Genomic DNA, 26,256 nt, shown 5'->3' with positions numbered 1-26,256 from the left:
GAGCCAGCGGGAGGGTGAGCAACAGTGGCAGCCCTGAGCCAGCGGGAGGGTGAGCAACAGTGGCAGCCCTGAGCCAGCGGGAGGATGAGCAACAGTGGCAGCCCTGAGCCAGCGGAAGGGTGAGCAACAGTGGCAGCCCTGAGCCAGCGGGAGGATGAGCAACAGTGGCAGCCCTGAGCCAGCGGGAGGGTGAGCAACGGTGGCAGCCCTGAGCCAGCGGGAGGGTGAGCAACGGTGGCAGCCCTGAGCCAGCGGGAGGGTGAGCAACGGTGGCAGCCCTGAGCCAGCGGGAGGGTGAGCAACGGTGGCAGCCCTGAGCCAGCGGGAGGGTGAGCAACGGTGGCAGCCCTGAGCCAGCGGGAGGGTGAGCAACGGTGGCAGCCCTGAGCCAGCGGGAGGGTGAGCAACGGTGGCAGCCCTGAGCCAGCGGGAGGGTGAGCAACGGTGGCAGCCCTGAGCCAGCGGGAGGGTGAGCAACGGTGGCAGCCCTGAGCCAGCGGGAGGGTGAGCAACGGTGGCAGCCCTGAGCCAGCGGGAGGGTGAGCAACGGTGGCAGCCCTGAGCCAGCGGGAGGGTGAGCAACGGTGGCAGCCCTGAGCCAGCGGGAGGGTGAGCAACGGTGGCAGCCCTGAGCCAGCGGGAGGATGAGCAACGGTGGCAGCCCTGAGCCAGCGGGAGGGTGAGCAACGGTGGTGGCTCAAAGCTAGTGGGAGGGTGAATAATGGTAGTGGCTCCAACCTAGCGAGAGGGTGAGCAACGGTGGTGGCCCTAAGCCAGAGGGAGAGTGAGCAGCAGTGGCGGCCCCGAGATAGCGGGAAGGTGAGCAATGGTGGTGGCTCCAGGCAACGCAAGGGTGCGCAATGGTGGTGGCTTCAGCTAGCAGGAGGGTGAGCAATGGTGATGGCCACGAACTAGTGGGAGGTTGAGCAGCAGTGGTGGCTCCGAGCTAGCTGAGGGTGAGCAGCAGTGGTGGACCTGAGCTAGCGAGAAGGTGAGCAATGGTGGCAGCACTGAGCTAGCAGGAGGGCGACCAGTGGTACAGACTTTTATACAGGATCTGGATGGTCTACATTTACCAAACTTTCCTAGGATCCTGCATGGTGAGCGTTGTATAATTATGGTTTTCCTCCCATTTGCTGATGTAGATGCGGCTCCTTCTCATGCCCCCTGATTAATGCTGCACATTCTCTGCTCCTCAGTAGGATAATGGATGGGAAAGGTTTGCCAGATGATAGCTCTCCAGAGCAGACTCGCCATTGGAGCTGAGACAAAGGCTCGGTGGGAAGGGTTAACTGCTCCACTGGGTGCTGCAGAGAGATGAGGATTAATGAGCTCGGTGTGCACAGCTCAGCAGGGGGAAGTCTGGGTAGTCTGGACTTGTTAACCCTGTAAGGGTGCGAAGGTCCCAAAGAGCTGCCCAACTGCCTCTTGTGCAGAAGGAGAAATGCATGCAAGACATTTCCTGAGATCTTATAATGGTCCCAAGCAATGTTCTGCAACCTGTGGCTCCTGGGGTGCAACTGGCAGCAGGACCTGAGCGCCCCCTGCTGGTTCAGTGTCTGCATGCTCTGGTGGATTGGGTGATGCCAGAGTGCATTGATGTGATCTCCGTCACTGCCGTGCGTCACTGATTACGGGGTTAGGGATTATGAGTTATTTAGGCGGCTGCATTTAGCAAATGATGCACGATGTTTTGCAGGCGCAGGATGTGAACATGCCTTTATGTATGTGATTATAATTGGGTCTAATACGTGATGCCTTGTCAAAGTCGATGGCAGAAAAGGAATATTAGGCTCTTATTCTAGAATTTTCTGTATAATGAGGAAGAAAATGCAGCAAAACCGCAGCAGAGCGTGCAAGAAAATATGTCTGCGTGTAATTGCTCTCCTGCTTTTCTGCACCTCGCGTTCATGGTTTTCAGGTGTGAAGGAGTTAATGTGGAAGCGTTTCGCCTTGCAGCCATATAAGCGCCTCTCTTCTTCAGGGAGCATGGCCGCCTCTTCTCACCTGCTCCCTCGGCGGCGCAGGCTCATTCTTGCTGCAGGAAGCTTTTGTTTGCTCGCTCGCTCACCGCAGCCCAGGAGTCGTTGGCCCTTGGCAGGGCGACCTTAGCAGGTGTTTCTGAGTGGGAAACCTGTGTGCACTTGCCAAGTCCCCTGAAAGAGGGGGGGGGGGAACACTCTGCACCCGGGAGCTCTGCAGGCGGAATGGGATTTGTAGAGGATTTGGCGGATAAGAGCTGGTGAGCTGCTGAAATCCTCTCCACCCCGGGGTGACCGGTGACCGATTCCTTACAGACCAATTACATTACAGCTGTCACCCGAGACAACCAGTGAGGTTACAGGTTCTGCGAAACGCGAAGAAACCGCACACAAGTATATAAATCAGCAGTGCATTTCATGTGCTGGAGATGAGGCACCACGGCTATTGTGAAACGTGGTCTGCTCCTTATGGCAGCATGTAGCGCACCCTGGATAGATGGTCTGCTCCCTATGGCAGCATGTAGCGCACCCTGGATAATGGTCTGCTCCCTATGGCAGCATGTACCGCACCCTGGATAGATGGTCTGCTCCCTATGGCAGCATGTACCGCACCCTGGATAGATGGTCTGCTCCCTATGGCAGCATGTAGCTCACCCTGGATAGATGGTCTGCTCCCTATGGCAGCATGTAGCGCACCCTGGATAGATGGTCTGCTCCCTATGGTAACATGTAGCGCACCCTGGATAGGTGGTCTGCTCCCTGTGGTAGCATGTAGTGCACCTTGGATAGATGGTCTGCTCCCTGTGGTAGCATATAGTGCACCCTGGATAGGTGGTCTGCTCCCTGTGGTAGCATATAGTGCACCCTGGATAGGAGGTCTGCTCCCTGTGGTAGCATATAGTGCACCCTGGATAGATGGTCTGCTCCGTATGGTAGCATGTAGTGCACCCTGGATAGGAGGTCTGCTCCCTGTGGTAGCATATAGTGCACCCTGGATAGGTGGTCTGCTCCCTGTGGTAGCATATAGTGCACCCTGGATAGGAGGTCTGCTCCCTGTGGTAGCATATAGTGCACCCTGGATAGATGGTCTGCTCCGTATGGTAGCATGTAGTGCACCCTGGATAGGAGGTCTGCTCCCTGTGGTAGCATATAGTGCACCCTGGATAGGTGGTCTGCTCCCTGTGGTAGCATATAGTGCACCCTGGATAGGAGGTCTGCTCCCTGTGGTAGCATATAGTGCACCCTGGATAGATGGTCTGCTCCGTATGGTAGCATGTAGTGCACCCTGGATAGGCGGTCTGCTCCCTGTGGTAGCATATAGTGCACCCTGGATAGATGATCTGCTCCCTGTGGTAGCATATAGTGCACCCTGGATAGATGGTCTGCTCCCTGTGGTAGCATATAGTGCACTCTGGATAGGTGGTCTGCTCCCTGTGGTAGCATATAGTGCACCCTGGATAGGAGGTCTGCTCCCTGTGGTAGCATATAGTGCACCCTGGATAGATGGTCTGCTCCCTATGGTAACATGTAGCGCACCCTGGATAGGTGGTCTGCTCCCTGTGGTAGCATATAGTGCACTCTGGATAGGTGGTCTGCTCCCTGTGGTAGCATATAGTGCACCCTGGATAGGAGGTCTGCTCCCTGTGGTAGCATATAGTGCACCCTGGATAGGAGGTCTGCTCCCTATGGTAGCATATAGTGCACCCTGGATAGGTGGTCTGCTCCCTGTGGTAGCATATAGTGCACTCTGGATAGGTGGTCTGCTCCCTGTGGTAGCATATAGTGCACCCTGGATAGGAGGTCTGCTCCCTGTGGTAGCATATAGTGCACCCTGGATAGGTGGTCTGCTCCCTGTGGTAGCATATAGTGCACCCTGGATAGATGGTCTGCTCCCTGTGGTAGCATATAGTGCACCCTGGATAGGTGGTCTGCTCCCTGTGGTAGCATATAGTGCACCCTGGATAGGAGGTCTGCTCCCTGTGGTAGCATATAGTGCACCCTGGATAGATGGTCTGCTCCCTGTGGTAGCATATAGTGCACCCTGGATAGGTGGTCTGCTCCGTATGGTAGCATATAGTGCACCCTGGATAGATGGTCTGCTCCGTATGGTAGCATATAGTGCACCCTGGATAGGTGGTCTGCTCCGTATGGTAGCATATAGTGCACCCTGGATAGGTGGTCTGCTCCGTATGGTAGCATATAGTGCACCCTGGATAGGAGGTCTGCTCCCTGTGGTAGCATATAGTGCACCCTGGATAGGAGGTCTGCTCCCTATGGTAGCATATAGTGCACCCTGGATAGGAGGTCTGCTCCCTGTGGTAGCATATAGTGCACCCTGGATAGGTGGTCTGCTCCCTGTGGTAGCATATAGTGCACCCTGGATAGATGGTCTGCTCCCTGTGGTAGCATATAGTGCACCCTGGATAGGAGGTCTGCTCCCTGTGGTAGCATATAGTGCACCCTGGATAGGTGGTCTGCTCCCTGTGGTAGCATATAGTGCACCCTGGATAGATGGTCTGCTCCCTGTGGTAGCATATAGTGCACCCTGGATAGGAGGTCTGCTCCCTGTGGTAGCATATAGTGCACCCTGGATAGGAGGTCTGCTCCCTGTGGTAGCATATAGTGCACCCTGGATAGGAGGTCTGCTCCCTGTGGTAGCATATAGTGCACCCTGGATAGGAGGTCTGCTCCCTGTGGTAGCATATAGTGCACCCTGGATAGATGGTCTGCTCCCTGTGGTAGCATATAGTGCACCCTGGATAGATGGTCTGCTCCGTATGGTAGCATATAGTGCACCCTGGATAGGAGGTCTGCTCCCTGTGGTAGCATATAGTGCACCCTGGATAGGAGGTCTGCTCCCTGTGGTAGCATATAGTGCACCCTGGATAGATGGTCTGCTCCGTATGGTAGCATATAGTGCACCCTGGATAGGTGGTCTGCTCCCTGTGGTAGCATATAGTGCACCCTGGATAGGAGGTCTGCTCCCTGTGGTAGCATATAGTGCACCCTGGATAGGAGGTCTGCTCCCTGTGGTAGCATATAGTGCACCCTGGATAGGAGGTCTGCTCCCTGTGGTAGCATATAGTGCACCCTGGATAGGAGGTCTGCTCCCTGTGGTAGCATATAGTGCACCCTGGATAGGAGGTCTGCTCCCTGTGGTAGCATATAGTTCACCCTGGATAGGAGGTCTGCTCCCTGTGGTAGCATATAGTGCACCCTGGATAGATGGTCTGCTCCCTGTGGTAGCATATAGTGCACCCTGGATAGGTGGTCTGCTCCCTGTGGTAGCATATAGTGCACCCTGGATAGGAGGTCTGCTCCCTGTGGTAGCATATAGTTCACCCTGGATAGGAGGTCTGCTCCCTGTGGTAGCATATAGTGCACCCTGGATAGATGGTCTGCTCCCTGTGGTAGCATATAGTGCACCCTGGATAGGAGGTCTGCTCCCTGTGGTAGCATATAGTGCACCCTGGATAGGTGGTCTGCTCCCTGTGGTAGCATATAGTGCACCCTGGATAGGAGGTCTGCTCCCTATGGTAGCATATAGTGCACCCTGGATAGGAGGTCTGCTCCCTATGGTAGCATATAGTGCACCCTGGATAGGAGGTCTGCTCCCTGTGGTAGCATATAGTGCACCCTGGATAGGAGGTCTGCTCCCTATGGTAGCATATAGTGCACCCTGGATAGGAGGTCTGCTCCCTATGGTAGCATATAGTGCACCCTGGATAGGAGGTCTGCTCCCTGTGGTAGCATATAGTGCACCCTGGATAGATGGTCTGCTCCCTGTGGTAGCATATAGTGCACCCTGGATAGGAGGTCTGCTCCCTGTGGTAGCATATAGTGCACCCTGGATAGGAGGTCTGCTCCCTGTGGTAGCATATAGTGCACCCTGGATAGGAGGTCTGCTCCCTGTGGTAGCATATAGTGCACCCTGGATAGATGGTCTGCTCCCTGTGGTAGCATATAGTGCACCCTGGATAGGAGGTCTGCTCCCTGTGGTAGCATATAGTGCACCCTGGATAGGAGGTCTGCTCCCTGTGGTAGCATATAGTGCACCCTGGATAGGAGGTCTGCTCCCTATGGTAGCATATAGTGCACCCTGGATAGGAGGTCTGCTCCCTGTGGTAGCATATAGTGCACCCTGGATAGGAGGTCTGCTCCCTGTGGTAGCATATAGTGCACCCTGGATAGGTGGTCTGCTCCCTGTGGTAGCATATAGTGCACCCTGGATAGGAGGTCTGCTCCCTATGGTAGCATATAGTGCACCCTGGATAGGAGGTCTGTTCCCTGTGGTAGCATATAGTGCACCCTGGATAGATGGTCTGCTCCCTGTGGTAGCATATAGTGCACCCTGGATAGGAGGTCTGCTCCCTGTGGTAGCATATAGTGCACCCTGGATAGGTGGTCTGCTCCCTGTGGTAGCATATAGTGCACCCTGGATAGGAGGTCTGCTCCCTATGGTAGCATATAGTGCACCCTGGATAGGAGGTCTGCTCCCTGTGGTAGCATATAGTGCACCCTGGATAGATGGTCTGCTCCCTATGGTAGCATATAGTGCACCCTGGATAGATGGTCTGCTCCCTGTGGTAGCATATAGTGCACCCTGGATAGGAGGTCTGCTCCCTGTGGTAGCATATAGTGCACCCTGGATAGGAGGTCTGCTCCGTATGGTAGCATATAGTGCACCCTGGATAGGAGGTCTGCTCCCTATGGTAGCATATAGTGCACCCTGGATAGGAGGTCTGCTCCCTATGGTAGCATATAGTGCACCCTGGATAGGAGGTCTGCTCCCTATGGTAGCATATAGTGCACCCTGGATAGGAGGTCTGCTCCCTGTGGTAGCATATAGTGCACCCTGGATAGGAGGTCTGCTCCCTGTGGTAGCATATAGTGCACCCTGGATAGGAGGTCTGCTCCCTGTGGTAGCATATAGTGCACCCTGGATAGGAGGTCTGCTCCCTGTGGTAGCATATAGTGCACCCTGGATAGGAGGTCTGCTCCCTGTGGTAGCATATAGTGCACCCTGGATAGGAGGTCTGCTCCCTGTGGTAGCATATACTGCACCCTGGATAGATGGTCTGCTCCCTGTGGTAGCATGTAGTGCACCTTGGATAGATGGTCTGCTCCCTGTGGTAGCATATAGTGCACCCTGGATAGGTGGTCTGCTCCCTGTGGTAGCATATAGTGCACCCTGGATAGGAGGTCTGCTCCCTGTGGTAGCATATAGTGCACCCTGGATAGGTGGTCTGCTCCCTGTGGTAGCATATAGTGCACCCTGGATAGGAGGTCTGCTCCCTGTGGTAGCATATAGTGCACCCTGGATAGGTGGTCTGCTCCCTGTGGTAGCATATAGTGCACCCTGGATAGGAGGTCTGCTCCGTATGGTAGCATATAGTGCACCCTGGATAGGAGGTCTGCTCCCTGTGGTAGCATATAGTGCACCCTGGATAGGAGGTCTGCTCCCTGTGGTAGCATATAGTGCACCCTGGATAGGTGGTCTGCTCCCTGTGGTAGCATATAGTGCACCCTGGATAGGAGGTCTGCTCCCTGTGGTAGCATATAGTGCACCCTGGATAGGAGGTCTGCTCCCTGTGGTAGCATATAGTGCACCCTGGATAGGTGGTCTGCTCCCTGTGGTAGCATATAGTGCACCCTGGATAGGAGGTCTGCTCCCTGTGGTAGCATATAGTGCACCCTGGATAGGTGGTCTGCTCCCTGTGGTAGCATATAGTGCACCCTGGATAGGAGGTCTGCTCCCTGTGGTAGCATATAGTGCACCCTGGATAGATGGTCTGCTCCCTGTGGTAGCATATAGTGCACCCTGGATAGGTGGTCTGCTCCCTGTGGTAGCATATAGTGCACCCTGGATAGGAGGTCTGCTCCCTGTGGTAGCATATAGTGCACCCTGGATAGGAGGTCTGCTCCCTGTGGTAGCATATAGTGCACCCTGGATAGGTGGTCTGCTCCCTGTGGTAGCATATAGTGCACCCTGGATAGGAGGTCTGCTCCCTGTGGTAGCATATAGTGCACCCTGGATAGGTGGTCTGCTCCCTGTGGTAGCATATAGTGCACCCTGGATAGGAGGTCTGCTCCCTGTGGTAGCATATAGTGCACCCTGGATAGGTGGTCTGCTCCCTGTGGTAGCATATAGTGCACCCTGGATAGGTGGTCTGCTCCCTGTGGTAGCATATAGTGCACCCTGGATAGGTGGTCTGCTCCCTGTGGTAGCATATAGTGCACCCTGGATAGGTGCTCTGCTCCCTGTGGTAGCATATAGTGCACCCTGGATAGGAGGTCTGCTCCCTGTGGTAGCATATAGTGCACCCTGGATAGGTGGTCTTCTCCCTGTGGTAGCATATAGTGCACCCTGGATAGGTGGTCTGCTCCCTGTGGTAGCATATAGTGCACCCTGGATAGGAGGTCTGCTCCGTATGGTAGCATATAGTGCACCCTGGATAGATGGTCTGCTCCCTGTGGTAGCATATAGTGCACCCTGGATAGGTGGTCTGCTCCCTGTGGTAGCATATAGTGCACCCTGGATAGGTGGTCTGCTCCCTATGGTAGCATATAGTGCACCCTGGATAGGTGGTCTGCTCCCTGTGGTAGCATATAGTGCACCCTGGATAGGTGGTCTGCTCCCTGTGGTAGCATATAGTGCACCCTGGATAGGTGGTCTGCTCCCTATGGTAGCATATAGTGCACCCTGGATAGATGGTCTGCTCCCTGTGGTAGCATATAGTGCACCCTGGATAGGTGGTCTGCTCCCTGTGGTAGCATATAGTGCACCCTGGATAGGTGGTCTGCTCCCTATGGTAGCATATAGTGCACCCTGGATAGATGGTCTGCTCCCTGTGGTAGCATATAGTGCACCCTGGATAGGTGGTCTGCTCCCTGTGGTAGCATATAGTGCACCCTGGATAGGAGGTCTGCTCCCTATGGTAGCATATAGTGCACCCTGGATAGGTGGTCTGCTCCCTGTGGTAGCATATAGTGCACCCTGGATAGATGGTCTGCTCCCTGTGGTAGCATATAGTGCACCCTGGATAGGTGGTCTGCTCCGTATGGTAGCATATAGTGCACCCTGGATAGGAGGTCTGCTCCCTATGGTAGCATATAGTGCACCCTGGATAGGAGGTCTGCTCCCTGTGGTAGCATATAGTGCACCCTGGATAGGAGGTCTGCTCCCTATGGTAGCATATAGTGCACCCTGGATAGGAGGTCTGCTCCCTGTGGTAGCATATAGTGCACCCTGGATAGGAGGTCTGCTCCCTATGGTAGCATATAGTGCACCCTGGATAGGAGGTCTGCTCCCTATGGTAGCATATAGTGCACCCTGGATAGGAGGTCTGCTCCCTATGGTAGCATATAGTGCACCCTGGATAGGTGGTCTGCTCCCTATGGTAGCATATAGTGCACCCTGGATAGGAGGTCTGCTCCCTATGGTAGCATATAGTGCACCCTGGATAGGAGGTCTGCTCCCTATGGTAGCATATAGTGCACCCTGGATAGGAGGTCTGCTCCCTATGGTAGCATATAGTGCACCCTGGATAGGAGGTCTGCTCCCTGTGGTAGCATATAGTGCACCCTGGATAGGAGGTCTGCTCCCTATGGTAGCATATAGTGCACCCTGGATAGGTGGTCTGCTCCCTATGGTAGCATATAGTGCACCCTGGATAGGAGGTCTGCTCCCTATGGTAGCATATAGTGCACCCTGGATAGGAGGTCTGCTCCCTATGGTAGCATATAGTGCACCCTGGATAGGAGGTCTGCTCCCTATGGTAGCATATAGTGCACCCTGGATAGGAGGTCTGCTCCCTATGGTAGCATATAGTGCACCCTGGATAGGAGGTCTGCTCCCTATGGTAGCATATAGTGCACCCTGGATAGGAGGTCTGCTCCCTATGGTAGCATATAGTGCACCCTGGATAGGAGGTCTGCTCCCTATGGTAGCATATAGTGCACCCTGGATAGGTGGTCTGCTCCCTATGGTAGCATATAGTGCACCCTGGATAGGAGGTCTGCTCCCTATGGTAGCATGTAGCAGTGTCGGGGCCTATATGCTCATATACTCAACGTGTTGCCTCTTTGTCCGCAGCGTTTGCTTTCACTTCCAGATGTTTGTCCCGCTTTATGTTGCCAGATGCTTGAAGGAGTTAACCTCTGCTTGTCGACATGTCGCTTCGCGTTTCCAGTCTGTTTGCCGTAAGATTCCAGACTCTGCCCTCACCTGAAGCTGCCACTCCTAGCGCTTCTAGAGGAAGAAGATTACAGCATTTCCCATCATTTCCTGTAAAGTTTCCAGAAGTTACTGATTTATCTCCAGGTGGAAAAGGTGTGAGATGTACAAAGCTACAGGCAAAGATGCAGAGGGTGACCCCTCCAACTGACCCCAGAGGTAGGACCCTTCTGTAGTCCTGTGGAGCAGAGAGGGCAAGGCATGATAAATCCTGGCTTCAGCAGAATAGTGAGTGCAGCTCTGGGGTATAATACAGGATGTAACTCAGGATCAGTAATGTAATGTATGTACACAGTGACTGCACCAGCAGAATAGTGAGTGCAGCTCTGTAGTATAATACAGGATGTAACTCAGGATCAGTAATGTATGTACACAGTGACTGCACCAGCAGAATAGTGAGTGCAGCTCTGGAGTATTATACAGGATGTAACTCAGGATCAGTAATGTAATGTATGTACACAGTGACTGCGCCAGCAGAATAGTGAGTGCAGCTCTGGGGTATAATACAGGAGGTAACTCAGGATCAGTAATGTAACGTATGTACACTGTGACTGCACCAGCAGAATAGTGAGTGCAGCTCTGGGGTATAATACAGGAGGTAACTCAGGATCAGTAATGTAATGTATGTACACAGTGACTGCACCAGCAGAATAGTGAGTGCAGCTCTGGAGTATTATACAGGATGTAACTCAGGATCAGTAATGTAATGTATGTACACAGTGACTGCACCAGCAGAATAGTGAGTGCAGCTCTGGGGTATAATACAGGAGGTAACTCAGGATCAGTAATATAATGTATGTACACAGTGACTGCACCAGCAGAATAGTGAGTGCAGCTCTGGGGTATAATACAGGAGGTAACTCAGGATCAGTAATATAATGTATGTACACAGTGACTGCACCAGCAGAATAGTGAGTGCAGCTCTGGAGTATTATACAGGATGTAACTCAGGATCAGTAATATAATGTATGTACACAGTGACTGCACCAGCAGAATAGTGAGTGCAGCTCTGGAGTATAATACAGGATGTAACTCAGGATCAGTAATGTAATGTATGTACACAGTGACTGCACCAGCAGAATAGAGAGGGCAGCTCTGGAGGCGGTCGTTTGTGGTATTGATTGCTTATTGATGGGTCGGTCATACTGCAGGGTATTATTATTATTTTTTATTTATATAGCACCATTAATTCCATGGTGCTGTACATCACACTTGATGGGATTAGATGCACCATGTTGGTCACCTGTAGATCGGCTCTTGCTCTCTATTATTGGCCGTCGGTTGCTCCTCAGGATCCGTTTCTGGTAATGATGCCCCGTGTACCCGGTGCATCTCCTGTATCCCGTGTATCTAGTGCATCTTCTGAGTCAGATGTGTCTGATTGATGAGCGCGTCACCTCATCATGTGACCTGGACCTTTAATACAGAGTAATTGAATCTGCCATTACCGGGGCTCGTTTGCTCTTATTGAATCACGGCGTCCTCTCTGGTGCCGATAGGATCAGCGTTGCTGGGGTGGGAGCAGCGGCTCTGGCTTCGCTCAGCCCTACTGATTGTGGCAGGCCTCGTTCGCCGAGCTGACACGATCCAGATGTGATGAGCCCGCCATCCGCTGTGATGTGGGGAACGGCACGGATCAAGCGCTGATAATTGGAGACATGTTGTTTATTAGCGGCGCTGCAGCACGTACGGCTGGAAGAGCCGCCATTAATCCTTGGCTATACAAAATGTGATGGGAGAAATAAACGTTTGCGTTTTCGCTGACTCCCCTCCCCCACATCGTCTGACTTGGGCGTCATAATTTTCTTTCCATTCGTTTTTTTTTTATTGCAAGTTAAGCTTTTGTGAGCGGCACCGAAGCTCCAAGTTTGCCATTTGTGAGAATCTTCTCCCCTTCCCTTGTATCGTCCCCCCCCCGGGGATTACATCCACCGTCCCCTTAATGAGGCGTGGAGGCGCCGTCACATGTATAATTTGTGGCTCGTCTTCATTATCTGCACATCCCAGATGTGTCCTTAGGGCACTTTTTATAGCTGGAGGCGACCCCCGATCCCCCGCCGGCATCGCTGTCCCCGGATATTATTCCCACAGCAGCGGGAAATGACAAAGTTGTAGATGCAGGGGAGACGTTTCGTTGTGTCCGGCTTCTACTTCAGTGTCATTTTATTAATCTCATCTATATTTTATTCTGGAGTTGCCAAAGATTCAGGAAACTTGCAACCGCGGTCACATGACACGACGTAAAGCAGAAGTGGTCCGTCCGTCTCGGGACCCACAAAGTCTTCGTGTTGATCACAAAACTGCGTCTTTGCTACATTGTATCTAATCCGGTCAGCAGCACAAATCTGTGACATCACTACCTGCGCTGATACATTGTAACGGAAGGAAGTAAATGCTGCTGAAAATGATAATTTATTATGTTTCCATTCACTCGCTACATTATACACTCAGTGTAACCTCAAACAGAGCCTGATACATTGTAACAAGCTGTCAGGGCTGGAGAGGTGCCCTGTACTTGATACTGATCCATTTACTTGGTATTGGTCTAGACTGATGCATTGTAACGAACCCTCAGCAGTGAGAAGTATCACGTTTGGAGTGATATGGCGCCCTGAGCATTAACCTCGCAGGACGAACAGACAGGCAGATTCCTCCACCGGTGGATGAAATCTTTACATCTGAGTCTGGAGGGGCCGTAAAATAAAGGCCAGGTCCATTAAACCTCATTATCAGCCAGTACTTAGCGCTGCCGTCCTGCCAGGCCCTGGACACCAGTTTAATTTGATGGGTGTTGCGGGAGAATTGGCTATTAATTGTGATGGCTGCGGCCTGGCTCCGCTCCTGACTCCGGCAGCCGACTCTGCAGTAACACAAAGACTGGCATTGTTGTCAGGACGAGCACTCGGCCCCCGGGCACCGAAGGAGGATTGGCAGTCGCATCAGCTGAGTGCCACCTACAGGCCCCTGGTGTTCCTGAATACAGGGGCGTGATTGATGCAGCTGTAGACCCCCTAAGGCGAAATTCACACAACGCTGCGGTGTGGGAAATATGTGCAGCGATGAACCACAAAACTAACTCCGGATACATACAGTAAAAGCAAACGCGCCACCGATCTCCATGGAAGAGTGAACGTATAATTCTACAGAAACAGCGGCGTCACTGTGTACATACAGTATTATACTCCAGAGCTGCACTCACTATTCTGCTGGTGCAGTCACTGAGTACATACATTACATTACTGATCCTGAGTTACATCCTGTATTATACCCCAGAGCTGCACTCACTATTCTGCTGGTGCAGTCACTGTGTACATACATTACTGATCCTGAATTACATCCTGTATTATACCCCAGAGCTGCACTCACTATTCTGCTGGTGCAGTCACTGTGTACATACATTACTGATCCTGAATTACATCCTGTATTATACCCCAGAGCTGCACTCACTATTCTGCTGGTGGAGTCACTGTGTATATACATTACATTACTGATTCTGAGTTACCTCCTGTATTATACCCCAGAGCTGCACTCACTATTCTGCTGGTGCAGTCACTGTGTACATACATTACATTACTGATCCTGAGTTACATCCTGTATTATACTCCAGAGCTGCACTCACTATTCTGCTGGTGCAGTCACTGTGTACATACATTACTGATCCTGAGTTACATCCTGTATTATACCCCAGAGCTGCACTCACTATTCTGCTAGTGCAGTCACTGTGTACATACATTACTGATCCTGAGTTACCTCCTGTATTATACTCCAGAGCTGCACTCACTATTCTGCTGGTGCAGTCACTGTGTACATACATTACATTACTTATCCTGAGTTACTTCCTGTATTATACCCCAGAGCTGCACTCACTATTCTGCTGGTGGTGTCACTGTGACTCCTACCTCTCCTGAGCTCCTATAATGCAGGGGGGCAGGTACATCAGGTGACTGACAACACTTTGCAGACATTAGAACCACAATAAATGTTGGATAGATTTCAGCTCTGAAGCCCCACAATTGTACATTCTTCTCCTCGCGCCCCTCGTACCTCCATGTTCCTCGGTGTCACTCTTGCTTCTCAGACACATCTGTCTCTCGCTTGCTCTGTTCCTTGCTGTCTGTCCTGCTCCTCTTCATCTTTTATCTGACACCTGTTCTTTGTAAAATTAATGCAGCCCGAAGCCCCGGGAGCAGCTTGTGCAGGAGGATGAGAGCTGCCGCCACAATGCAGAGCTGAAAGCTTCAATTAAGTGAATTCCTCCGAGAAGAGACTGTGATCAGGAGTAAATGTGGCGGTAGCGGGTGCAGGAATCTGACGGATGGGGCAGCCTTGTGTCACTGGGGGGCAGCACTGAGGGGCGGGTGCCCTTATGTTACCAGATGATTTTCTGCTGATTTATTCCCTTTTTTTACATTGTTGAGAAGAATGAAAGGTTCTGCCAGGATTCTAGAGAGGAAACCCCTGGAGCCGGCGTCCAGATCTGCTGGTAATGATGGGGAGAATATGAGCCGTGGCAGGGGAGGGGGCACGTGCATGGCCAGGCGCACAGCGCACCCATGCAAATCATCAAGGTCATGGGGCCGACATGATGTTTGCCCGCAGGGGCGGCCACATTGGGGACTATCCCTCTCATTCCGCCTCACACATGGATCAAAATGTTGCTGTTGCCGGTCCAGCTGAAAAGACCTCCGAATATCTGTTGCCCCCCCAATTCCTGACTTGTTTTTCTAGATCTCCGCTTGCTGTCAGTGAATTGACGCATCGTTTGTTTCCAGAGGCTGCAGACATCTTCTCGCAGCTGGGGGGCTTGTCACCATGTATCAGACCTACTGCAGTTTGTGACACTGTGTCAGTGCAGGACGGGTTCTTGTGCATCTTGCAGCCCCCGCCAGGTGTCGGGTGAAGGTCTTCTGCGGCTGGAGGAATCGCCCATTCACTGACTGTAAGCAGAGGTCTTGATAAGTGTCGGTCGGCCACCACCATGGCGAGCGCAGAGGTCACACGCTGCAAAGTTTTGGCCAAACTGCGGCCATGTACAGTGCCAGCTGCAGGAAACTGTGCAAGAGAGCCCCCCAATAAAGTGCCCATGGGAGGCGTTCAGTGGATGGTGGTCACGGTGTGGGTGCCTTTATGTACGACCAGCAGCCGCGTGATGGAGGAAGTTGTGGGGACCCTGAGGATTGGGGAGCAGGTTCAGATGGCGGGGTGGGCATCGCCCTTTCTGCCGTGTGTGAACAGGACGCGCCTCTGCTGCTTCACGCGCTCTTTCCTTGGATGACAAGGTGTTACCCTCCTGAGACCGGGAACCGGGGCCTAAATGTGCCGACAAAAGGACGCCGAGCAGGGAAGAAATGTCGGCGTCAAGCTGCCGCCATGCATTATGCATCAGGCCGGATTTTACATTATTTCTGCTCCAACCTGTCAGTATGGAAGGCTCTGCATAATTTATAGCAGCGGAGCCGCGCGCCTCCCGACAAGCGCTCGCACGGTTCTAGGGGACGTAACGAGCGGCTATGATAAAAATAGGGGAAAACGAGGCGACCAGTGCCCCGCGAGATGACCCCAGGAGGCGCAGACCCTGGGGCCCCACCATCAAGGCGCATACCTGGCGGACCAATGAAATGGCGGTGAGGAGCAGGGGGCGCAGGAATCAGGTGGTCTGATGGCGCAGGTGACACCGGACCGTTCTCCTTCCCCCGGTAGTGAACATGGCCGCTCACTTCCCTCCCGGCATTATTACCATATTAATGTGTTTTATGTTTCCAGCAGGGACGCGCTTAATTAAAACCTTCCTTCTCGATGAATTAGAAATGAACATTCGGCTGCTGCACAACAAAAAGGGGTAATTAACACTTCAGTCAAAACCAAGGAGGCGGCACCGTTACTCCATCACTTGTAGGAGACCGCGGCAGTCACTAATAGTCAGCGCCCCGCAGCCAGGGCCTAACCCTGCACTATCGGAGCCACCCGGAGGAGTGGGCACGAGGCCGACAACCTTCACAGGACCAACATGGCCCACAGGAGAAGAACTGACACATTGTAGCAAATTATCAGCTCAGAAGAGATTTGTGCCACTGGGTTTCTCTCACAGGATTCTCTAGATATGGACACATTGAAACAAACCGTCAGCTGTGAGAAGCATTACATTTGAACCAGTTTTTAACCTCTTACAGCGCCTTGTGGAAGTATTCGGCCCCCTGGAACTTTTCAGCCTTTTCCCACATATGCTCCAAACATAAAGATACCAAATGTAAATTTTTGGTGAAGAATCAACAAGTGGGACACAATTGTGAAGTTGAATGAAATTTATTGGTTATTTCAAATTTTTGTGCAAATTCAAAAACTGATAAGTGGGGTGTGCAATATTATTCATCCCCTTTACTTTCAGTGCAGCAAACTCACTCCAGAAGTTCATTGTGGATCTCTGAATGACTAAAGATGATAAATACAATCCACCTGTGTGTAATCAAGTCTCCGTATAGATGCACCTGCTCTGTGATAGTCTCAGGGTTCTGTTTGATGCACAGAGAGCGTCATGAAGGCCAAGGAACACAACAGGCAGGTCCGTGATACTGTTGTGGAAAAGTTTAAAGCCGGATTTGGATACAAAATGATTTCCAAAACTTTTTTCATCCCAAGGAGCACTGTGCAAGCGATCATATTGAAATGGAAGGAGTATGATACCACTGCAAATCTACCAAGACCCGGCCGTCCCTCTAAACTTTCATCTCAAACAAGGAGAAGACTGATCAGAGATGCAGCCAAGAGGCCCATGATCACTCTGGATGAACTGCAGAGATCTACAGCTGAGGTGGGACAGGCTGTCCATAGGACAACAATCAGTCGTACACTGCACAAATCTGGCCTTTATGGAAGAGTGGCAAGAAGAAAGCCATTTCTCAAAGATATCCATGAAAAGTGTTGTTTAAAGTTTGCAACAAGTCACCTGGGAGACACGAAACATGTGGAAGAAGGTGCTCTGGTCAGAAGAAACCAAAATCAAACTTTTTGGCAACAATGCCAAACAATATGTTTGGCGTAAAGGCAACAGAGCTCATCACCCTGAACACACCATCCCCACTGTCAAACATGGTGGAGGCAGCATCATCGTTTGGGCCTACTTTTCTTCAGCAGGGACAGGGAAGATGGTTAAAATTGATGGGAAGATGGATGGAGCCAAATACAGGACCATTCTTGAAGAAAACCTGTTGGAGTCTGTAAAAGACCTGAGACCGGGGCGGAGATTTGTCTTCCAACAAGACAATGATCCCAAACATAAAGCAAAATCTACGATGGAATGGTTCACAAATAAACGTATCCAGGTGTTAGAATGGCCAAGTCACAGTCCAGACCTGAATCCAATCGAGAATCTGTGGAAAGAGCTGAAAACTGCTGTTCACAAGCGATCTCCATCCATCCTCACTGAGCTCGAGCTGTTTGCCAAGGAAGAATGGGCGAGAATTTCAGTCTCTCGATGTACAGAACTGATAGAGACATACCCCAATAGACTGCAGCTGTAATCACAGCAAAAGGTGGCGCAACAAAGTATTAAGTTACAGGGGCCGAATAATATTGCACGCCCCACTTTTCAGTTTTTGAATCTCCACAAAAATTTATAAGAACCAATAAATTTCGTTCAGCTTCACAATTGTGTCCCACTTGTTGATTCTTCACCAAAAATTTACATTTGGTATCTTTGTTTGAAGCACGATATGTGGGAAAAGGTTGAAAAGTTCCAGGGGGCCGAATACTTTTGCAAGGCACTGTATATGCTCCAGCAGAATAGTGAGTGCAGCTCTGGAGTATAATACAGGAGGTAACTCAGGATCAGTAATGTAATGTACAGTATGTACACAGTGACTGCTCCAGCAGAATAGTGAGTGCAGCTCTGGAGTATAATACAGGAGGTAACTCAGGATCAGTAATGTACAGTATGTACACAGTGACTGCTCCAGCAGAATAGTGAGTGCAGCTCTGGAGTATAATACAGGAGGTAACTCAGGATCAATAATGTAATGTATGTACACAGTGACTGCACCAGCAGAATAGTGAGTGCAGCTCTGCAGTATAATACAGGATGTAACTCAGGATCAGTAATGTAATGTATGTACACAGTGACTGCACCAGCAGAATAGTGAGTGCAGCTCTGGGTTATAATACAGGATGTAACTCCGGATCAGTAATGTAAAGTATGTACACAGTGACTGTACCAGCAGAATAGTGAGTGCAGCTCTGGAGTATAATACAGGATGTAACTCAAGATCAGTAATGTAAAGTATGTACACAGTGACTGCTCCAGCAGAATAGTGAGTGCAGCTCTGGGGTATAATACAGGATGTAACTCAGGATCAGTAATGTAATGTATGTACACAGTGACTGCACCAGCAGAATAGTGAGTGCTTCTCTGGAGTATAATACAGGATGTATAATACAGGATGAGTTACATTCTGTATTATACCCCAGAGCTGCACTCACTGTTCTGCTGGTGCAGTCACTGTGTGCATACATTACATTACTGATCCTGAGTTACATCCTGTATTATACTCCAGAGCTGCACTCACTATTCTGCTGGTGCAGTCACTGTGTGCATACATTACATTACTGATCCTGAGTTACCTCCTGTATTATACTCCAGAGCTGCATACAGGATGTAACTCAGGATCAGTAATATAATGTATGTACACAGTGACTGCACCAGCAGAATAGTGAGTGCAGCTCTGGGGTATAATACAGAATGTAACTCAGGATCAGTAATGTATGTACACAGTGACTGCACCAGCAGAATAGTGAGTGCAGCTCTGGGGCATAATACAGGATGTAACTCAGGATCAGTAATGTATGTACACAGTGACTTCACCAGCAGAATAGTGAGTGCAGCTCTGGAGTATAATACAGGATGTAACTCAGGATCAGTAATGTAATGTATGTACACAGTGACTGCACCAGCAGAATAGTGAGTGCAGCTCTGGGGTATAATACAGGAGGTGACTCAGGATCAGTAATGTATGTACACAGTGACTGCACCAGCAGAATAGTGAGTGCAGCTCTGGAGTATAATACAGGATGTAACTCAGGATCAGTAATGTATGTACACAGTGACTGCACCAGCAGAATAGCGAGTGCAGCTCTGGAGTATAATACAGGATGTAACTCAGGAACATTTTTCCTGCTTGTTGCTAGGTTGCACTGACATTGTAACTGCTGGCATCTTACGTATCGATGTAACCGCTGTGTGACCCCCGGACGCTCACTTCTTGCTTTCCTAACCTTTTGGATTTTCCACAATCTGCCGGTTTTATCACGGAGATCACCGTTAACCTCTGTCTGGGGTCTTCCGCAGCCGCTCGCACCCAGTCTCCTTAATGCAGATGAAAGGTTAAGGACCGGGTCGCACAATATGATCCCAGGTATTAACTGGAGGGAGTTGACCTTTGCCCTTGCAGAGAAATGGCTCTGATAAATGTTGGAAGGTGTCGTTATTGCGGTTTTATTATTCCGGGTGATAAACACCTGCTCTGCCGGACGAGCGTGATGTCCTATTAAATCTTCGCCACCATCCCCCTCCTCCCCCGCACTTCTGCCCTTGCTCGATTCCCATCTCTGTGTGACAGTTTTATTGGCAGGCAAGCTGCGCTAGAAGGATTGGCCGCCATTCGTGGGGCCGGGGCCGTGACTTTTCTGGGAGACAGTTAACATAAATTCATGTGATGGATCGAGGGGGATCAGTCCATTCAACCTGTGGCGGATGCATTCAGATCTGGGCCGTAACATTCGCCGTGCTGGCGCTGAGTCCCATTAAGTGGTGCTTATTTATAACGCGGCGGCGGTGGCGCGGGGCTGCGGCGCGGAGAATGCGGCTCCTGCCTCCATCATGTAATTTTATGAAGAGCATTAAAGCAGCTCCGGTAATTTGCACCTTTTTATTCATTAGGCTCAGCCGCAGCCATAAGTCAGGGATGCAGTGGGGAACGGACGCGGCGCGGGAAGATAAAGCGGCGACAGGCCAGATGTATTTTTACATTAGTGCGCCTTTACTATAGTTTGTGGAGAGAGAGGAATATAAATTGCGTTATTAAATATGGAGCGCTCTTCCAGGGATGTGGCGCCCGCTGATTCGGAGAGGAGATGGTAATCAGCCAGGAGGGGTGGAATGTTCCCTCCTAATTTCTCAGGGGTCAGCGCGGAAATTGCTGGATATTTATTAAGTTCGTCTCCTGTAATTGCTTGTTTAGATCCGAGATCAGCGCAGCAATGTGATTCCATTACCGCCATTATGTGCCGTTCCGGGAACTGCATCCGCCGAAGCGCCTCAGTGCCCCCTCCCCTGAAATGTGACCCATATATACAGAGGGGCGGAGAGGCGCAGCGGGGGGACCGGACAATTCTAGATTTCAGATGTGTCCGTTCCTGGGGGTCGGGGCAGTCTGTAGTCTCTCCTGTAGGGATCCGCGCTCACAGGCATTAGGCAGCGTTCACACAGGCAGTGCGGTTTGGTCCAAACAGGTGGTTTTATTGCTTTCATAAAACTGCAAGAAATACAAAACCAAAAACCAAAACAGCCTCCAGATGTTACAGCATAGTGGGGGGGAGGTTATGAAGTCCCGCCTCCACTATGTGTGCAGGGACGCGGGTGACACACCCGAAATTACGGACATGCTGCGCGTCTTTCCAGACCGCAGCATGTCGTATTTATCTTGCGGAGATGCTCCATCTCCCCAAGATAAATAACCCAGTCTATGGATACGATGCAGTGATTCCGCATGTGTTCAATGAGCACATGCGGTCTCACCGCAGATACGACTGGGGGCGGAGCAGGGTTTCCGCTGCTTCCAAAGCGCTCCAAATATGCAGCGTGGAAACATACCGATTCAGCAGCACATATATCAGTGCGGCTCCCCCCAACAGTACAGTGCTTTCCCCAAAGCAAACTTCACAGAAGAGGCCGATTCCCCGACCACCACCACCAGTCTCGGTGTCACCTTCAGCTCCAGCAGCTTTCAGCGCCAAACAGAAGTGTTCATCTCCAGGCACAGTTCACACTGAACAAGGCTGCAGCTTCCACTCATCACTCTGCAGCTCCAGCACACAGACTGCTCAGCTTTCCTAGCTGCCCCGTGCAGTCTCCATTCATAGAGACCCCGGCACGTCGCTCTCCATCTACAGCTCACATATTGGCTGGTCACTCGCCAGCAGCACACTCCACTCTGCTCCATCCAGCAGACTGATACCTAGTGACCACAGACCCTGGTGACAGTAAAAAGCTCATCAGGTGCATCTAATCAGGACCTGCAGAGCTAGTACTTAACCCTTTCCTACCTGGCTTTGCTACACTCTGTAGATTCTGTTGTCATTAATGATGTTTCTCTGGCGCTCCTCCTGTCACTTTAGGTTCCTTTTATTACTCTTGTGGTCCTGCCTGACAATCATGACCTCCCTCTGTCGGTTCCCTCTGGCTTCCTCTCTTCAGTTTTGGGGTTCCCCCTGTTTATCATAAGTTCCTCCTGTCTGGTAGCCTTCTGATTTCCACTAATATCAGGTTTTGCTCCTCTATGTCGTGGTCTGGGGTCCCCTGGTCCATCGATGTGGTAGTGTTTTATAATAGGGACATGGCACTGCCTTCTGTGTGGTGAGGTGCCGGGGAATCTGCCTGACTCATCTCCTCTATTCTGTCCATTCATCTGTTCCTCCATTCATCCGTCGCCCCCCGCCCCCGGGACGGATCCATTTCCTCATTCCTGGTTCCCAGTAATGGAGCCATTAGAGGTGGTCGTCGTCCGCCTTTCTGTGGCGTGTAGATTTATCTTGATAGCGGCGCGGATATTGAGTGCGCTGTGCGGTAGGACGCGGTAATTTGCTGCCTGTAATTGTATTATAATGCCCCTACCTGAGAGCCCAGACAATTAAGCCATCTCTGCGGATCGATGCTGTCTATGTGAGAGGTTTATTGGTCCGAGTCCTCCCCTGGGACCAATGTCCTGTTTGGCTCCATCAGCAACCTGTGGCTCTGTGTCTGCTGGAGAACTACAAGTGCCAGTGTGGTCTCAGATTCTGCGCTGTCTGTGCAGTGTTTTGTCTTTCCTCCCTTCATCACAGGGGCCCCCTCCTCGAAATATGATGGGGCCCTCCTCCGAATGTCACAGGGGCCCCCTCCTCCAATCGTCACAGGGTCCCCCTCCACTGAAAGTCTTAGGGGCCCCCTTTCCCCATTATCATATGGGCCCCCTCCTCCAAGATTCACTGGGGCCCCCTCCTCTCATCGTTTGTCACTGGGGCCCCATCCTCTCTTCGTCTTTGTCATAGGGGCCCCCTCCTCCCATCAACATAGTGGCCCCCATCCTCCCAGGGGCCCCTTCCTCCCACCACCTACTCCAAGATTCACTGGGGCCCCCTCCTCTCATTGTCTTTGTCACAGAGGCCCCCTCCTCCCATTTTAGGGTCCCCCTCCAAGTATCACAGGGGTCCTCTCCTCCCATCGTCACAGGGGCCCCCTCCAAGTATCACAGAGGCCCCCTTCTCCCATCATCCCTTAGCGACATTGCTGTCCTCGGACCCCCCTGATCAGCGGCAGAGCCTGTGTGTGCAGCCGCCTCTCTTGCTTCCTCTAGGGCTCACCTGCCCGGGTCACCTGTAGAGGGTCTCTTCCTGCCGCAGATAACCCATTCTGTGCTGGAGAGAAGCTGCAGACTGTATATATCTAATTCTCAACATAAGATTATGGGGGACCCCCACCTCAGATTATCGCAGCCATGTACGGCATCGTCCTCCCTTCATCATCTCACTTCTGTAGAACTACAACTCTCATCATGTCCACAGCCGTGTGTTTGCCTCGACATGCTGGGGATGGTAGTTCAATAGGTTCTGAACTTGGATTGGATGTAAGCGATAGTCATGTATTGCTGAGAGTTGTAGTTCTGCGGGTTTGCTGGTACTTGTAGCTCACATTTGCTCCCCAGTGATGCAATGTTGGGGTGTTGCCTCTGGGGGCAGCGGCTGCTAGAAAGCGGTGATTAGCGACCCTCATTGCTGCTGTCTCCCGCTCTTGGTGACACGTCTCCAATAAAGCGCTGCAGCCGCATCTAATGCCGACCATTAGGGCTTCAGCATGTGCCGCGCCACGCCAATATGTGGAATCGAGCGCCACGTCCGTCCTATCTATGATGTCCCCCTCCAGCACCTCCGAGGAGAATGAACCCTGACCGGAGAGTAATGGGCACTCTGCGGCCCTAGATCACAGCACGGCTGTGGGCCCGGTCTACCCAATATTCCATCGGAAGGACACGTCCTCATCTGTAGAGATGGAGCAGAGCTGCAGTACCAGACACGACCAGGCACAGGGGTGGCACTGTTTCTAGATAGCAGCCGCCCTGTCTGTCTTATGAACTGGCACTGTTATCTTGCATAAGATCTGTCCTGGTTTCAGCATCTGCTCTGCTTATTGCGCTCCCCGCCGTCTGCCTGCCATGTGCATGAAGGGGTTAATCCCGCTCTGCAGGCAATAACACCAAGATTATTGGCATGAATAAAAGATGAAGCCGCTGTCAGCGAATCCTGTGCGGCGCCGTAACCAGCTGAATGCAAAGGATTGTGAGCGGGAGGCGCAGATGTGCGAGAGAACGCCGCGTGCTGGGTGACACCTGACGGGGCATGCTGGTGCATGTAGTTCATCTGAGTCACAGCGGTTATCGAGTAACAGAGGAAGAAATGTAACCGTGGCTTCCCATCATGTGACCTCCCACAGGATCAGCGTGCAGCTCTGCTGAAATCCTCTGTGCTGCTGGGGATCCCGCTCCTTCCACTATGTGACGCTCCGCCTGTGACCTCCCACAGGATCAGCGTGCAGCTCTGCTGAAATCCTCTGTGCTGCTGGGGATCCAGCTCCTTCCACTATGTGACGCTCAGCCTGTGACCTCCCACAGGATCAGCGTGCAGCTCTGCTGAAATCCTCTGTGCTGCTGGGGATCCCGCTCCTTCCACTATGTGACGCTCCGCCTGTGACCTCCCACAGGATCAGCGTGCAGCTCTGCTGAAATCCTCTGTGCTGCTGGGGATCCCGCTCCTTCCACTATGTGACGCTCAGCCTGTGACCTCCCACAGGATCAGCGTGCAGCTCTGCTGAAATCCTCTGTGCTGCTGGGGATCCAGCTCCTTCCACTATGTGACGCTCAGCCTGTGACCTCCCACAGGATCAGCGTGCAGCTCTGCTGAAATCCTCTGTGCTGCTGGGGATCCCGCTCCTTCCACTATGTGACGCTCAGCCTGTGACCTCCCACAGGATCAGCGTGCAGCTCTGCTGAAATCCTCTGTGCTGCTGGGGATCCCGCTCCTTCCACTATGTGACGCTCAGCCTGTGACCTCCCACAGGATCAGCGTGCAGCTCTGCTGAAATCCTCTGTGCTGCTGGGGATCCAGCTCCTTCCACTATGTGACGCTCAGCCTGTGACCTCCCACAGGATCAGCGTGCAGCTCTGCTGAAATCCTCTGTGCTGCTGGGGATCCCGCTCCTTCCACTATGTGACGCTCCGCCTGTGACCTCCCACAGGATCAGCGTGCAGCTCTGCTGAAATCCTCTGTGCTGCTGGGGATCCCGCTCCTTCCACTATGTGACGCTCAGCCTGTGACCTCCCACAGGATCAGCGTGCAGCTCTGCTGAAATCCTCTGTGCTGCTGGGGATCCAGCTCCTTCCACTATGTGACGCTCAGCCTGTGACCTCCCACAGGATCAGCGTGCAGCTCTGCTGAAATCCTCTGTGCTGCTGGGGATCCCGCTCCTTCCACTATGTGACGCTCAGCCTGTGACCTCCCACAGGATCAGCGTGCAGCTCTGCTGAAATCCTCTGTGCTGCTGGGGATCCCGCTCCTTCCACTATGTGACGCTCAGCCTGTGACCTCCCACAGGATCAGCGTGCAGCTCTGCTGAAATCCTCTGTGCTGCTGGGGATCCAGCTCCTTCCACTATGTGACGCTCAGCCTGTGACCTCCCACAGGATCAGCGTGCAGCTCTGCTGAAATCCTCTGTGCTGCTGGGGATCCCGCTCCTTCCACTATGTGACGCTCAGCCTGTGACCTCCCACAGGATCAGCGTGCAGCTCTGCTGAAATCCTCTGTGCTGCTGGGGATCCAGCTCCTTCCACTATGTGACGCTCAGCCTGTGACCTCCCACAGGATCAGCGTGCAGCTCTGCTGAAATCCTCTGTGCTGCTGGGGATCCAGCTCCTTCCACTATGTGATGCTCAGTCTGTGACCTCCCACAGGATCAGCGTGCAGCTCTGCTGAAATCCTCTGTGCTGCTGGGGATCCAGCTCCTTCCACTATGTGACGCTCAGCCTGTGACCTCCCACAGGATCAGCGTGCAGCTCTGCTGAAATCCTCTGTGCTGCTGGGGATCCAGCTCCTTCCACTATGTGACGCTCAGCCTGTGACCTCCCACAGGATCAGCGTGCAGCTCTGCTGAAATCCTCTGTGCTGCTGGGGATCCAGCTCCTTCCACTATGTGACGCTCAGCCTGTGACCTCCCACAGGATCAGCGTGCAGCTCTGCTGAAATCCTCTGTGCTGCTGGGGATCCAGCTCCTTCCACTATGTGACGCTCAGCCTGTGACCTCCCACAGGATCAGCGTGCAGCTCTGCTGAAATCCTCTGTGCTGCTGGGGATCCCGCTCCTTCCACTATGTGACGCTCAGCCTGTGACCTCCCACAGGATCAGCGTGCAGCTCTGCTGAAATCCTCTGTGCTGCTGGGGATCCAGCTCCTTCCACTATGTGACGCTCAGCCTGTGACCTCCCACAGGATCAGCGTGCAGCTCTGCTGAAATCCTCTGTGCTGCTGGGGATCCAGCTCCTTCCACTATGTGACGCTCAGCCTGTGACCTCCCACAGGATCAGCGTGCAGCTCTGCTGAAATCCTCTGTGCTGCTGGGGATCCAGCTCCTTCCACTATGTGACGCTCAGCCTGTGACCTCCCACAGGATCAGCGTGCAGCTCTGCTGAAATCCTCTGTGCTGCTGGGGATCCCGCTCCTTCCACTATGTGACGCTCAGCCTGTG

The 26,256-nt window shown here is 52.2% G+C and overlaps 1 protein-coding gene across 6 annotated transcripts in view; it reads left to right on the top strand.

Annotated features, from left to right (window-relative positions):
* GSE1 (Gse1 coiled-coil protein) overlaps window positions 1–26,256 on the top strand; it is a 337,588-nt gene that overhangs the window by 137,188 nt on the left and 174,144 nt on the right. The window contains exon 1 of one of the 6 annotated variants that reach the window (XM_073554897.1): window positions 10,236–10,377. The exons of 4 other annotated variants lie outside the window; for them this stretch is intronic. In XM_073554897.1, coding sequence (XP_073410998.1) covers window positions 10,344–10,377 — 34 coding nt within the window. In that variant the 5' untranslated portion in view covers window positions 10,236–10,343. Of the gene's footprint in view, window positions 1–10,235; window positions 10,378–26,256 lie in introns of those variants that run through there. One more of the 6 variants, XM_073554901.1, reaches the window with a different exon arrangement.

This window comes from Dendrobates tinctorius, unplaced genomic scaffold (genome assembly GCF_039654945.1).
Source record: "Dendrobates tinctorius isolate UK_male_01 unplaced genomic scaffold, ASM3965494v1 ptg000214l, whole genome shotgun sequence".
NCBI classification, from domain to species: domain Eukaryota; kingdom Metazoa; phylum Chordata; class Amphibia; order Anura; family Dendrobatidae; genus Dendrobates; species Dendrobates tinctorius.
This window is presented reverse-complemented; position numbering and strand designations above follow the sequence as displayed.